Below are 11927 nucleotides of genomic sequence, written 5' to 3'. Positions count from 1 at the left end.
GAAGCTGAGTTGACAATGAGAAAAACAAAATTATTTGATTTAATTAAACAACATAAGCCGGAAGACAAAGTATTTGAAATTAATAAAATACTTGAAGCCCATGGACACACTGTGCTGCGACTTCCACCATACAACTGTGACTTAAATCCAATTGAAATGGCGTGGGCAAAGCTCAAGAATTTCGTCAGAGGAAGAAATATTCTTGGAGATATTTGCATGACGAAGTTGCTGCAGTTGGTGAAAGAAGGTATGTAGACATTTTCTGAGCTTCCATGTTTTATTCCGAACTAAATTTTGCCGTAACCGAAAGAGAGCGTATACAAAAACTTGTCCCAATTGTTACAGGTTTTGAAACGATAAGTCAAGATGACTGGAGTGCATACTGCCTCCATGTGGAGAAACTTGAAAGAGAATATTGGGTTAAGGATGGGGTTATGGAAGACATAATAGACGCTATAGTTATTAATTTAGAAAGTGATGACGACGAGGACGACGACGACGACGACAGTAATGATAGTGACAATGTTGATGATGACCTCTAAAATACGATGTATGTAAACAGGCAATGAATATTTTTTTGAAAAATATGTTGTGTGTTCTTTCAAGCCTGACTCTGCTCATACACTATGAAATTTCTTTTGGTAGAAATGTAGTACATGGTAGTAAAAGATTTTCCAAGATAAATACAGTCAAATGTTGTCCAAAGCAATAAATACCATTATCACTTGTTGTACAAAACCAGGAATAACTTGAGAGCTTCATGGTAAAATCAATTAACGTTTCGCTAGCAGAACGTGATTCAATCACGTAATACATTTAATGCCTAGAGAACAGCAGCATTTGAATATACTCTGTCACTAAAACTCTATCTCGGTTACTATTCACATGATTCTAAGGAATATTGCTTAAAACATGTGTGCAATAGCTAATCTAAACACTACTGAAATTTCTTTCGAGACACGTATACCGATTCTGGACTTCTATGTAAAAAGCTTGACATACAAGGTGCGTTCACACATTAATTTTTATTTTTTGGTAAGAACTTTACTTGTTAATCTACAACAATGTTATCCTATTCAAAATATTCCCCAGTACATGCTATACACTTATGCCAGTGCTTTTTCCAATTCCCAAAACACTTTAGGAATTATTTCCTCGGGATAGTTCATAGGCCTTTTGACTGCATTTTTAATCTCACCCATTCTTGTAAAACTGCTGTCCTTTAAGGCCTGCTTTGAAATGTTTATACCACTTGTGTGTTCTGGGTTTACTCATAAGAGACTCACCAAAAGCAATATTTAACATTCCTAAAAATTTGATACACTTTATTCCATTCTTATAACAAAATTTAGTACAGATTCTCTAATCTATTTTTATACAAAACAAATAATAGTTGATGCTACCAAAACACATAACTTTTTTGACAACTGAGAGCCGGCCGCGGTGGTCTAGCGGTTCTGGCGCTGCAGTTCGGAACCGCGGGACTGCTACGGTCGCAGGTTCGAATCCTGCCTCGGGCATGGGTGTGTGTGATGTCCTTAGGTTAGTTAGGTTTAAGTGGTTCTAAGTTCTAGGGGACTTATGACCTAAGATGTTGAGTCCCATAGTGCTCAGAGCCATTTGAACCATTTGACAACTGAGAACTGGGTAAATACCCAATATGCAAAACATTGCACAGATACTTTTCAGACATGTTTACGAAGAGAGTGGCAAAAAAAGCAGTGCAAACCGAACTAATACAAAACACGGAATTATAAATTTCTGCTTACTTTTTAAACACTCTTCGTGTTGCAAGAATTGTTAAGTTCCAATGCAGACCCTTTAAAGAAAACTTCTACATTTTAGTAAGAACAAGCCTTAAATTCTACAGGTTGATTGCACTATATCTGGTTCGTCTTACGAATAGAGGAACATACATTCACATGAAGAGGCATTCGGTTCTATGTTTGTAGTAGAATACTGACTTCCGTTCTTATGTTAATATTATTTACTCTATAATGTTTTGTTTCGAAGAAGCTATCGTCTTTTGTTTTCCTTATACTCTTAATGCATTTGTCTAAAAATAAACACAGCCGGGACGTATCTGTACGCGGCGTCGCCACAGATATGAAGCGCGCACCGCCGCAGGGCCGGTACTACGTTGTGAAACAGCCTGTAGAAGCGCCCTGTGACGTAGCAGGGTAGGCAGAGTGGGGACTCGCTTGCTCGCTCTTCAGTTTACAGACAGACTATAACTAATGAGGAGATATTGAACAGAGTTGGGGAGGAGCTTGTGGCACAACTTGACTAGAAGAAGGGATCGGTTGGTAGGACATGTTCTGAGGCATCAAGGGATCACCAATTTGGTACTGGAGAGCAGCGTGGAGGGTAAAAATCGTAGAGGGAGACCAAGAGATGAATACACTAAGCAGATTCAGAAGGATGTAGGCTGCAGTAGGTACTGGGAGATGGAGAAACTTGCACAGGACAGAGTAGCATGGAAACTGCATCAAACCAGTCTCAGGACTGAACACCACAACAACAACAACAGCTACAAAAGTTGTGTTTTTCACTGCAGCGTACAAGCTGAATTTGAGTGACAGTGCAAAAGAACACATGCTCGAAAGCATGTCAATTCTTGAAATTTTTGCAGTGTGCAGTTTCTCAGCCGCTGTGACCAAGCGGTTCTATGCGCTTCCGTCCGGAACCGCGCTGCTGCTACGGTCGCAGGTTCGAATCCTGCCTCGGGCATGGATGTGTGTTTATCGCCAAAATTTTAAAACTAGCAGGGATGCATGCTAATTGCGCTACAAAAAATACACAAACAAGATAACACTTCTGCAACACGCACATGCAACTTCAGTACTCCACGAATGTCGCAGCCCCATTTTTATGGCACGTCTTCAAGTAATGTCATGTAAGGACCGTTATCTGTTCAATCTTCTACGTGTTAATGTATCAAATTCATCTCTTGCCATGAATGATCCAGCAAGGAGTTCGAAAAGTTCAGTGACGATCGTTCAAATAGTTACAAAAATCCATGAGATCTATGACACCACCTCCAAACAAATAATGAATTGCGTGACCTCTGATCCACTGTGTTTTGTCTTTGGGTAGCAAACAGCGTCCGGGTAGAGGAGAGTGAGTGAATCGACATAGGCAGGAGACATTCGTGAAGAGAGAGGCAAAATTTGACGCATAAAATAACAGATCTCTTCCGCCGACCCACAATGTAGTCTGTATTTTTCTGTATCCTGAACGTTGCAGTTCACACATAAAGGCAAATCAGCAAGACTGTGTCGGGTAATTGTTCTGTCAACTCATGGATCAAAGTCCTGTGCCTGCACTTCAGTTCCATGGCTACATAGTACAAGGAGGGCCGTTCGTTGGTGATACCGACCGTCTGACGTTTACGCGTGACCGTCCTTTCCAAGTGCTGTCGAGTCATTGTCACAGTCTTTGCTTTCGCTGGGTTGACAATCAACAAGCGGTCCGACAGGGGGGCATAATGGACCACTACCTGAAGATGGCGTTGTACAACTAGAACTGCGCCTACTAAGGTGCAGCGAAGTCTTGATACAGTCAAGCCATCACTGTTAAGCTGACGTGTACGCTTCTCATTGTCATAGGCCCACTGTCCACGTGTCGCACACCGCCTCCTGACATCCCCGTCAGGCCGGGTGAGAGGTGTTAAATTTCCACGGGGTGCATCTGAGCCACACAAATTGGTGCCCGAGCGTAATGGTACCGATGTAAGCAGTGTGGTCAGTAAATGCCGCCGGCCACAGCTCGGCTACCGTAAGCGCATCCCTGAGAGAGCGGGAGGTGTACATCCTGTCAATACGGACACACTAATGTTCCGTAACTGCGTGAAACCCAGTCTACCAGCGCAGGTGATGTCCCACATGTGTACCGAGCTCCTGAATAACAGCGCCGATACTTGGCATCGTGAGTGGTGAGAAATTTGATCCTTGAAAGATGCGTACAATCAAAATTGTCCCTGATCATCATATCATCTATCCTGCCTTGTCATAATAGCGGTAATGCTTCAGCAAAGAACAGTGAACGTTCAAGCCTCTGACTGGCACCCGTCAGTGTGTAAACGTTGACGAGGTGTGGGCTGCGAGCGCCATGCCCCTGGCATTCGGTAGGTAATGGTTTGTAAACCTACTTTCAGAGGAGTTGCGACGCTACTGCCCCTACCGACGCATGGAGATATGTAAGTCTGTATCCAGAGATGACCAGGAAGCCAAACACGTAATTCTTCCAATAGGTTCACATCACTGTCAGGCGCATAAAGTGTGTCACGTAACAATAACAGATTCATGTATCACGGGATGCTGTTGGTGTTGATAGACGTGAAATTATATGACTGTCGTTCGCACTCTAAGAAAGTGGCAGTTGTCAGTGTCATCAGTGTCGACGAGTTATGTCACCCCAAACCCTCCCTCTCGTCTCTGTTGCAACACCTTCCCCAGGAGATGGGAGATGGATGAAATTCACTCTATTCAAGTTCCGTGTCCACCAAAGAATCATCTTCCACGTCGTCCTCCCATGTGACACTGGAGAGATGCTGCCGGTGCATTCCAGCGGCTTGTGTGTCCTCGCGGCTGCGAGCGTGTTCCATCGCCCTTGCCTTCCTCCCAACATCTCCGAACTGATGTCCAGGAGAAGATGACTCCACCGTCTCATTGTTGGTCGATGGCTCCATAGCAGACGTGCCCATGTTACAACCGAGATCAGAGCGATCGTGTGTATCTGTCCGCAAGAGACAGTCGTCAGACGGCGTACGTCAGCGTTTCTTACGCTTGCGAGGCAAACGGTGCTTCCGGGCGTGTTTCTCCGTGTCAGAAAGCGTGTGTAGATTCGACTCCTCTGCTCCTTGCAAGAGGAAAGCTTGGGTTGGTGTGACTCGCAGATCAATAACCATTCGCTCGTTGTGTTCGAAGACATCTCCCTGCAGTGGCAGTTGTTGTTCGGGGCTATCTTTCAACACCTTCTGCAGCGAGCGGATGGTGTGTGCCTCGTCAATAACGTGGTCGTCTGTCTGAGCGGTAACCTGTCCCGATTCCAGCCACCAGACGTCGTAGACATCGTCACTTGTGCATAAGTAATTGGTAGAATCGAAAGAGGAACATGGTGTATCGCTCCATCTGCCGCTGCGAAGATTCGGAGTGGACGTGATGCACATGACCACACGCTGAGCATGTGTGCAGTTATCCGTCGTACATGATAACTGCGCGACAGCGGGCGATATTTCAGTATGAAGGAATAGGTTTTGTGAGTTCGAGTTTTATCTGCCTTACTCCATTGAGTAAATGTCTGTCACGTCTCACCGATATGGCTAATGACAGTCCTGTAAGGATTAAGAGCGGAGATAACGGAATAGGCGGGTACCTCAAAAGGTGGCTCGAAGACCCAGAGAGTCATCATGCCTAGGTCGGCATGTTCAACGGAAATAGTGCCGATATGTCCATATGAGCGCTTGATCTAGAATTTGCCGGCAGCGACGGTAACCACCATCGTGCACGCTTCTTCGTTGATTATCTTAACACTGACTACACTAGCCGTGACGAAAAGTGAATACCAATCATGACCTGTGTACCTATATGTAATTCATCACGTAAGAGGTTTTCTATTTCACTCTGGGTCGCGTATATTCGGTTTGGAACGTAAACTTGATACTGTTCTTCCAATAGAAGTGCGACATATTACTTCAATTAACTTGTAGTAAGCGATTCGCGCCCGAGAGAAGTAAACAAGCTTGCACATGCCATTAGACCTGCAGGAGGGTAAACAATGCACACGTCCTCCCCGCTTCATCGCTGACGGCAAAGTGATTAAGCCTCTCAAGCATGACACACGCGCCGTCCTCGCAGCTTTACTTCCGCCAGTATCTCATCTCTCATGATAACTGTGTGGGAGTATATTGATTTTGGTTTCAAACTTACTCATTATCTTGGTGGAACAACATATACATTTGATCTTAAAAGATTTTCTTTTGTTAAGAAATATTTGTTGTTCTAAACGGCACAATTACGGTCGTTTCGATACGGTCATAAAATGTCATATATGTTTGTACAACAATCTTTGTAGAACTATGAATTCTCTCTAAAGTCGTGTGGATATCTGTTTAATATTAAGTTATCTGGCAATGCCCTAAGAAGCCGAAAGCCGGTTTATAACGAACTGTTGAATAAATATTATTGTGGAACATTAATATTGTGTGTTCAAGTTAAGTCGTTTCTATATTAAAAAACTAGAAACCCGCCTCGATTGCAAAAAAACACCTAGTGTTAACCTAGGTTTCGGCGTACATAACTACACCTCTTCAGAACAATAAAACCTACAAGTGCCCAAGGAGACCTTTGTCAATGATTAAAAGAACACCATAGCTATACATTTATAAACGGAAAAAAGGAAAACACAAACAGTACATGTGTACAAAGTCAAAGTTTTTTGCAATTGAGTTGGGTTTCTAGTTTTTTAATATATTAACCAACGATTGCTGACGCGCTGCGATGTTGATGGTTCTTAAGTCGTTTATATTCGATGTTTCCTACAGTATTTCTCTATGCACAATTACGTTGACGAGAGTTGGGTATCTTTACTTCCTGAACTCTTAATACTTGCTACCTCATTCGCACACATCTCAAGGAAAAACCACAATTAAACCCTGAGCGAAGCTTACAACACTGAGTTACGTAACTGCTTTACTTTGGCTTACATTTAGTTTCAACGTCGTAAACAGGAAAGGAATTAAATACTGACAGGTGTAGTTTTGAACATTTTATAAAATCATTGCAATTCATTTTGGTTGCATGGCAAATTGTAGTGTAGATGCAAGAAGTTTCATGAATTTGAAACACTTGCAACGTAAGTATTGCTTTCAGTGCACAATAGATTTGCATAAGCGTCACGTATAACGTTCACTTCGATAGGATATGAGTGGGACATTAACAGAGATCTATAACATGGTTTGTAGGAAAAATAAAGTCATTCATATTATTCTTCTGCTCTTGAAGAGAACAGTAACCCATAAATAACATCAGAATGATGTCCGCTATGTTGGTTCCTTGTTCAGTGATGAATAGTAGTTGCAGTAGTAGTAGCTTTATTCATCTGTAGATCTCTTTTTACAAGGATATAGGACATATCGAAGTATTTACAAATTTAGTTCAATTTAAAATAAGCTAATTCGTGTACACATATATTTACAGACTTCTCGTTAGACACTATCATTAGATTTACTCCTGGTACACTATACTTTTTTTAGAAATAACTTATTAAATAATGTAATGCCACATTGTTCACTCATATCTCACTATCAGTCACTGCACACACTATACACACATTGTTTCATAACACATCACCACATACACACACGCACACGCACACGCACACACACACACACACACACACACACACACACACACACACACACTGGTGATCTCTGGGCCATTTTCTGCACAGCAGTTTCCCGATTGCTATCCTGAAAAACTGAGTCGGCATCCCTCCATAATGAGTGATATGTTGTGTTCAGAAAGAGGAAGACGTGTTTGTATTGTGCTATGCATAGCTTTGGGGTAAGTATTTCCAGAAAGGAGAAAAGAAGGAAAAAAACATAAAGTGAAGGTGTTATGTGAAATGTTGGATATTTTATAATCATTATTATTATTATTATTTCTTTGTATAGCATTTTTTGTCAAACGCCTACTCTGTTTTAGCGAAGTAATCCTTCAGTGTATAAAACGTATTGCATAACACGTACTTTTTAGCTGCCTTTTTAAATGAGTGTATTTTGCCAATTTCTTTAATCTCTTTTGGTAATTTATTGCACAGTTTTATTGCTTGGTAGAAAATGCTGTTTTGAGTTTAAAGTTTATTTTTTCTTGGTAAATGTAAGTTGAGTCTATCTCTTGTTGCATGGTCGTGGACAGAGCTCTCTGTGCAGTAATTACCAATGTTATTTTTGATGTGTACAACCGACTGGTAAATGTATTCACATGGAACAGTTAAAAGCCCCAGTATTCTGAACAGATCTTTACAATGAGCTCGACTAGTATTTTTGGTTATTATTCTTATGGCTCCTATGAGATTTTATCTCAAGTAGAAGTATGGGCCAGGTGAGCATTAGCCATCAGTGTGAGGTGAGGTAATCAGCAAACACCCTCAGAGACGAAGGGACGAGCTCAGACAGGCACCACCCAGCAAAAGATGACATAGTACATGAAATATTTGTTTGTCATAGTGAGCAAAAATATCAACTGGCAACTGCCTGTAAGGCAACGGATTAATACAAAGCAAAGGTTAAGTAAATAATACTCTTAAATGGATGATAACTGTCATCTAGATAAATCTGGACTGAGCAGTCTGCTACAAGTCTGCATTGCTACAATTAATACATGTTCAGTCTGCATCATGTAACTATTATCTGTTTCCTCTGAGCCACAGTCACTGAGCGTCCATTTTTCTTTATTTCCTTGGAGCAAAACACCATGTTCCACATTATATTTTTAAAATCTTTGACTGAGCAATGACCACATGATGCAGTTGTCTCGACGATCTAGACTCGCTAATTGTATTGTCGCCCAGAAGTGCAGTCACATGCAGCATCAGATTTATAGAAGTTCATGCAGTTCTCACTCGGTATGTTTCCGGACACTCCTACATGTTGTCCATGGGACGTGCATAACTACTGAGTCCATACTACGCCTTCACATCAACGCATTAGTCATCTCAATCATGTGGACCTCATAAACTTCGTAAAACAGATTACAGTTTATGCATCATATTTTTAGTCTGTCATCACAGTGGCAAATGTAATTGAATATCCCATCAGTTAAATGAGTTTATCAGTCCTATGACTTTAATATAATATAATAAAGCTTGACTGACAACAAACCTCACAACAGTTCAGTTAGCGAATTAAATACAACTTCAAATGCTATTGTATGGAATTAACATAATTATATTTCTGGTATCCTTCTGCAGTCTTTGCTTGTGTGACTTATTACTTGTTCACAACAGAAGTCACAAGAACAGTACTTGAAAAAGGAATCACAAGGGCAGAATGCAGTAGCACATCTGTGCTCTTCCCCATGACCCTACCAACTAGTACTAAGGTTAAGCGTTTTATACTATAATTTCTGCCCAGTATGAAAATTCTCTACAAGAAACCACAACAGATACAGAACAAATCTGCCTAATGTGAATAAAAATTTGCTTAATTGTGCATCAAAAATTTAGGTAGATCATCCATGTTAAATACGTACATAGGTCAATATATTTATAGGTCTACAAGGTGAGAGTAGTTCCCTGGATTTATTTTACCCATCATTTCAACATATTACTTAGTTAAGTTATTCTTGAGGAGAAATCCATACTTAAACATCTAATAACATAATTATAATAATACTGAAACAAACATAAATTATAAAAATATACACATGGAATACAAAATCTGCTTCCCTGTACTGCTCACAGTGAAGTCTTTTAGCCTTCAATCATTTACAAACAAATACACTTACAGACAGATTCATAAATTTGAAAGGAAACCTTCATTAGACACACAATCAAAAAATTTGGATTGTAATCATATACACTTAGCGTAAGTTTGTATTTACAACTGCTGCCTTCCTTACATACAATTAGAAGGCATTAATATTTCTGCTCATTAAGAAGAATATTTCTTCAGATCCTTGGGGGATTCTATTCTTTAATTCTGCGACTGTTAGGATAAGCTAACAAGTAAGCTCCTGAATGCAGTATGCTTGCAGTATCAACTGGGCCTACCTGCAGTAGTTGCCACTTCTTGTTTCTCGTCTTCAACAGTGAAGATCGTGGATGGTTCCTCAGTAACACCTTGGTTGAAATCTCAAACCCCTGAATCTTCTTAATCTTATTATCATAGTAGTTCTGCTGTAGACAAGCCTTTTCTGTCAAGATGTCTGATGCTTATTCAACTTTACTTCTTCTGTTCTTATTTCCTTCTCAATGATTGATCTCCTTAGCCATATAATTTAAGATGAACTGTCCTAATAGTTTGGTGGGGTAAAATTTTCAGCTGTCAGTAAACTTGTATAATTCCGTGTTTCTCTTCAAAAAGTTACACATTCCGCTGAAGATCATTAAAAAATGCAGACCACTGCAATTCTATCAGCAAGCTTGATTCAGGAGTCTTTGACGTAATTTGTTCCTGTATGATGGAATGCTTTATAAATAATGACTAACTTAAACTCTCAGCTGCCGGTAGGTGTTGTTGATATACCTCGATGTGGACAGCTGAAAATGTGTGCCCCGACCAGGACTCGAACCCGGGATCTCCTGCTTACATGGGAGACGCTCTATCTATCTGAGCCACCGAGGACACAGATGAATAGCGCGACTGCAGGGACTTATCCCTTGCACGCTTCCCGTGAGACTCACATTCCTAACTGTCCATAATTCTACGCATGTAATGTACCTTACAGACATTTGCCCATTCACTTTAAGGCCGGGTGACGTGGTCGACCACGGCCAATATTTCGAGAGGAGTACACCCTGCCACTCTCAAGGCACAACTGCAGGGAGGAAACAATGTGCAAGGGAATTTAATACCTCGGTTCACTGAGGAGAAACAAGGAAGATACCGCACACAGAACAAGTAACCGCAGAGACAACACACAACCAAAGATAACCAACATTAGAAACATCGATAGTGACTATTAATCAACAGGTGTAGTAGCACTAAGTCTATCCCTCTGTTTTTTGATGGGAGACAGAGCCGGATTCCAAGCAGCATTTCAACAAAATCCACCATCTCTGTTTATAAGGTTGCTTGACAGTTGGCCTCATGGTAGTGAGAATTTAAACCGGTTTTTGGAACGCCTGAATTCAATCCACTCGAATAATTCACTATTGAGGTGGAAGAGAATGGATGCCTTCCCTTCCTTGATGTGTTGGTCAGAAGGAAGACTGATGGTACTTTGGGACATTCTGTTTATAGGGAACTTACGCTGACTTGTATCTGCGAGCTGATAGTTGTCACCATCCAGCGCAGCATGAAGGAGCACTTCGTACCTTGGTTACCAGGGCCCACGTTATCTCAGACCCTGAATTTTGGCATCTGAGCTATCACGTCTCTAAGTCACCTTTCGTTGGAATGGTTATAGTGAGAGGCAGATCAAACGTGCGATGCGCTATCAGCCTTCTGTGCAGCGGATGAGTGTCGATAGCAACGAAGTGGCACGTAAGTCTACGGCCTTTTTGCCTTACGCAGGAAGCATTCCAACAGGACTGACCGTATTTTGCGGAAATATGATGTGAAACTTATTTTTCGACCACCTTCTGAGATCAAGGTCCTGTTGGCGTCCGTAAAAGATGATCTTGGTTTGCGTAAGGCCGGTGTCTGTCGTATTCCTTGGAGTTGTGGCGTGTCATATATTGGTCAGACAATCTGGACTGTGGAAGACCGGTGTATTGAACATAAGCGTCACACACGTTTACAACAGCCGAGCAAATCCGCTATTGCAGAACATTGCTTTGACACCGGTCATCCTATGGAATATAACAACACGAAGATTCTGGCTTGCACGTCCAGCTATTGCGAAGCTGTTGAAATCAAACTATCAAGCAACCTTATAAACAGAGATGGTGGATTTTGTTTAAATGCTGCTTGGAATCCGGCTCTGTCTCTCATCAAAAAACAAAGGGACAGAATTAATGCTACCTGTTGATTAATAGTCAGTATCGGTATTTCTGATGTTGGTTATCTTTGGTTGTGTGTTGACTCTGCGGTTACTTGTTCTGTGTGTGGTATCTTCCTTGTTTCTCCTCAGTGAACTGACGTATTACATTCCCTTGCATATTGCTTCCTCCTTGCAGTTGTGTCTTGAGAACGGCAGGGTGTGCTCCTGTCGAAATATCGGCGGTGGTCGACCACGTCACCCGGCAGCAAAACCGTAAGT

The 11927-nt window shown here is 41.4% G+C and overlaps 1 protein-coding gene across 1 annotated transcript; it reads left to right on the top strand.

The window, feature by feature from the left end:
- The first annotated feature begins 208 nt into the window (after positions 1-208).
- On the top strand, positions 209-868 carry LOC124607483 (calsequestrin-2-like). The gene is made up of 2 exons (XM_047139850.1): positions 209-247; positions 346-868. Exons 1-2 carry the CDS (start codon positions 217-219, stop codon positions 540-542), a joined length of 228 nt encoding a protein of 75 aa, XP_046995806.1. The 5' UTR covers positions 209-216; the 3' UTR covers positions 543-868.
- The last annotated feature ends 11059 nt before the right edge of the window (positions 869-11927 follow it).

Source organism: Schistocerca americana, chromosome 3 (assembly GCF_021461395.2).
Source record: "Schistocerca americana isolate TAMUIC-IGC-003095 chromosome 3, iqSchAmer2.1, whole genome shotgun sequence".
NCBI lineage: Eukaryota > Metazoa > Arthropoda > Insecta > Orthoptera > Acrididae > Schistocerca > Schistocerca americana.
Note: the sequence above shows the minus strand (reverse complement) of the source record. Positions and strands in the feature narration are given on the sequence as shown.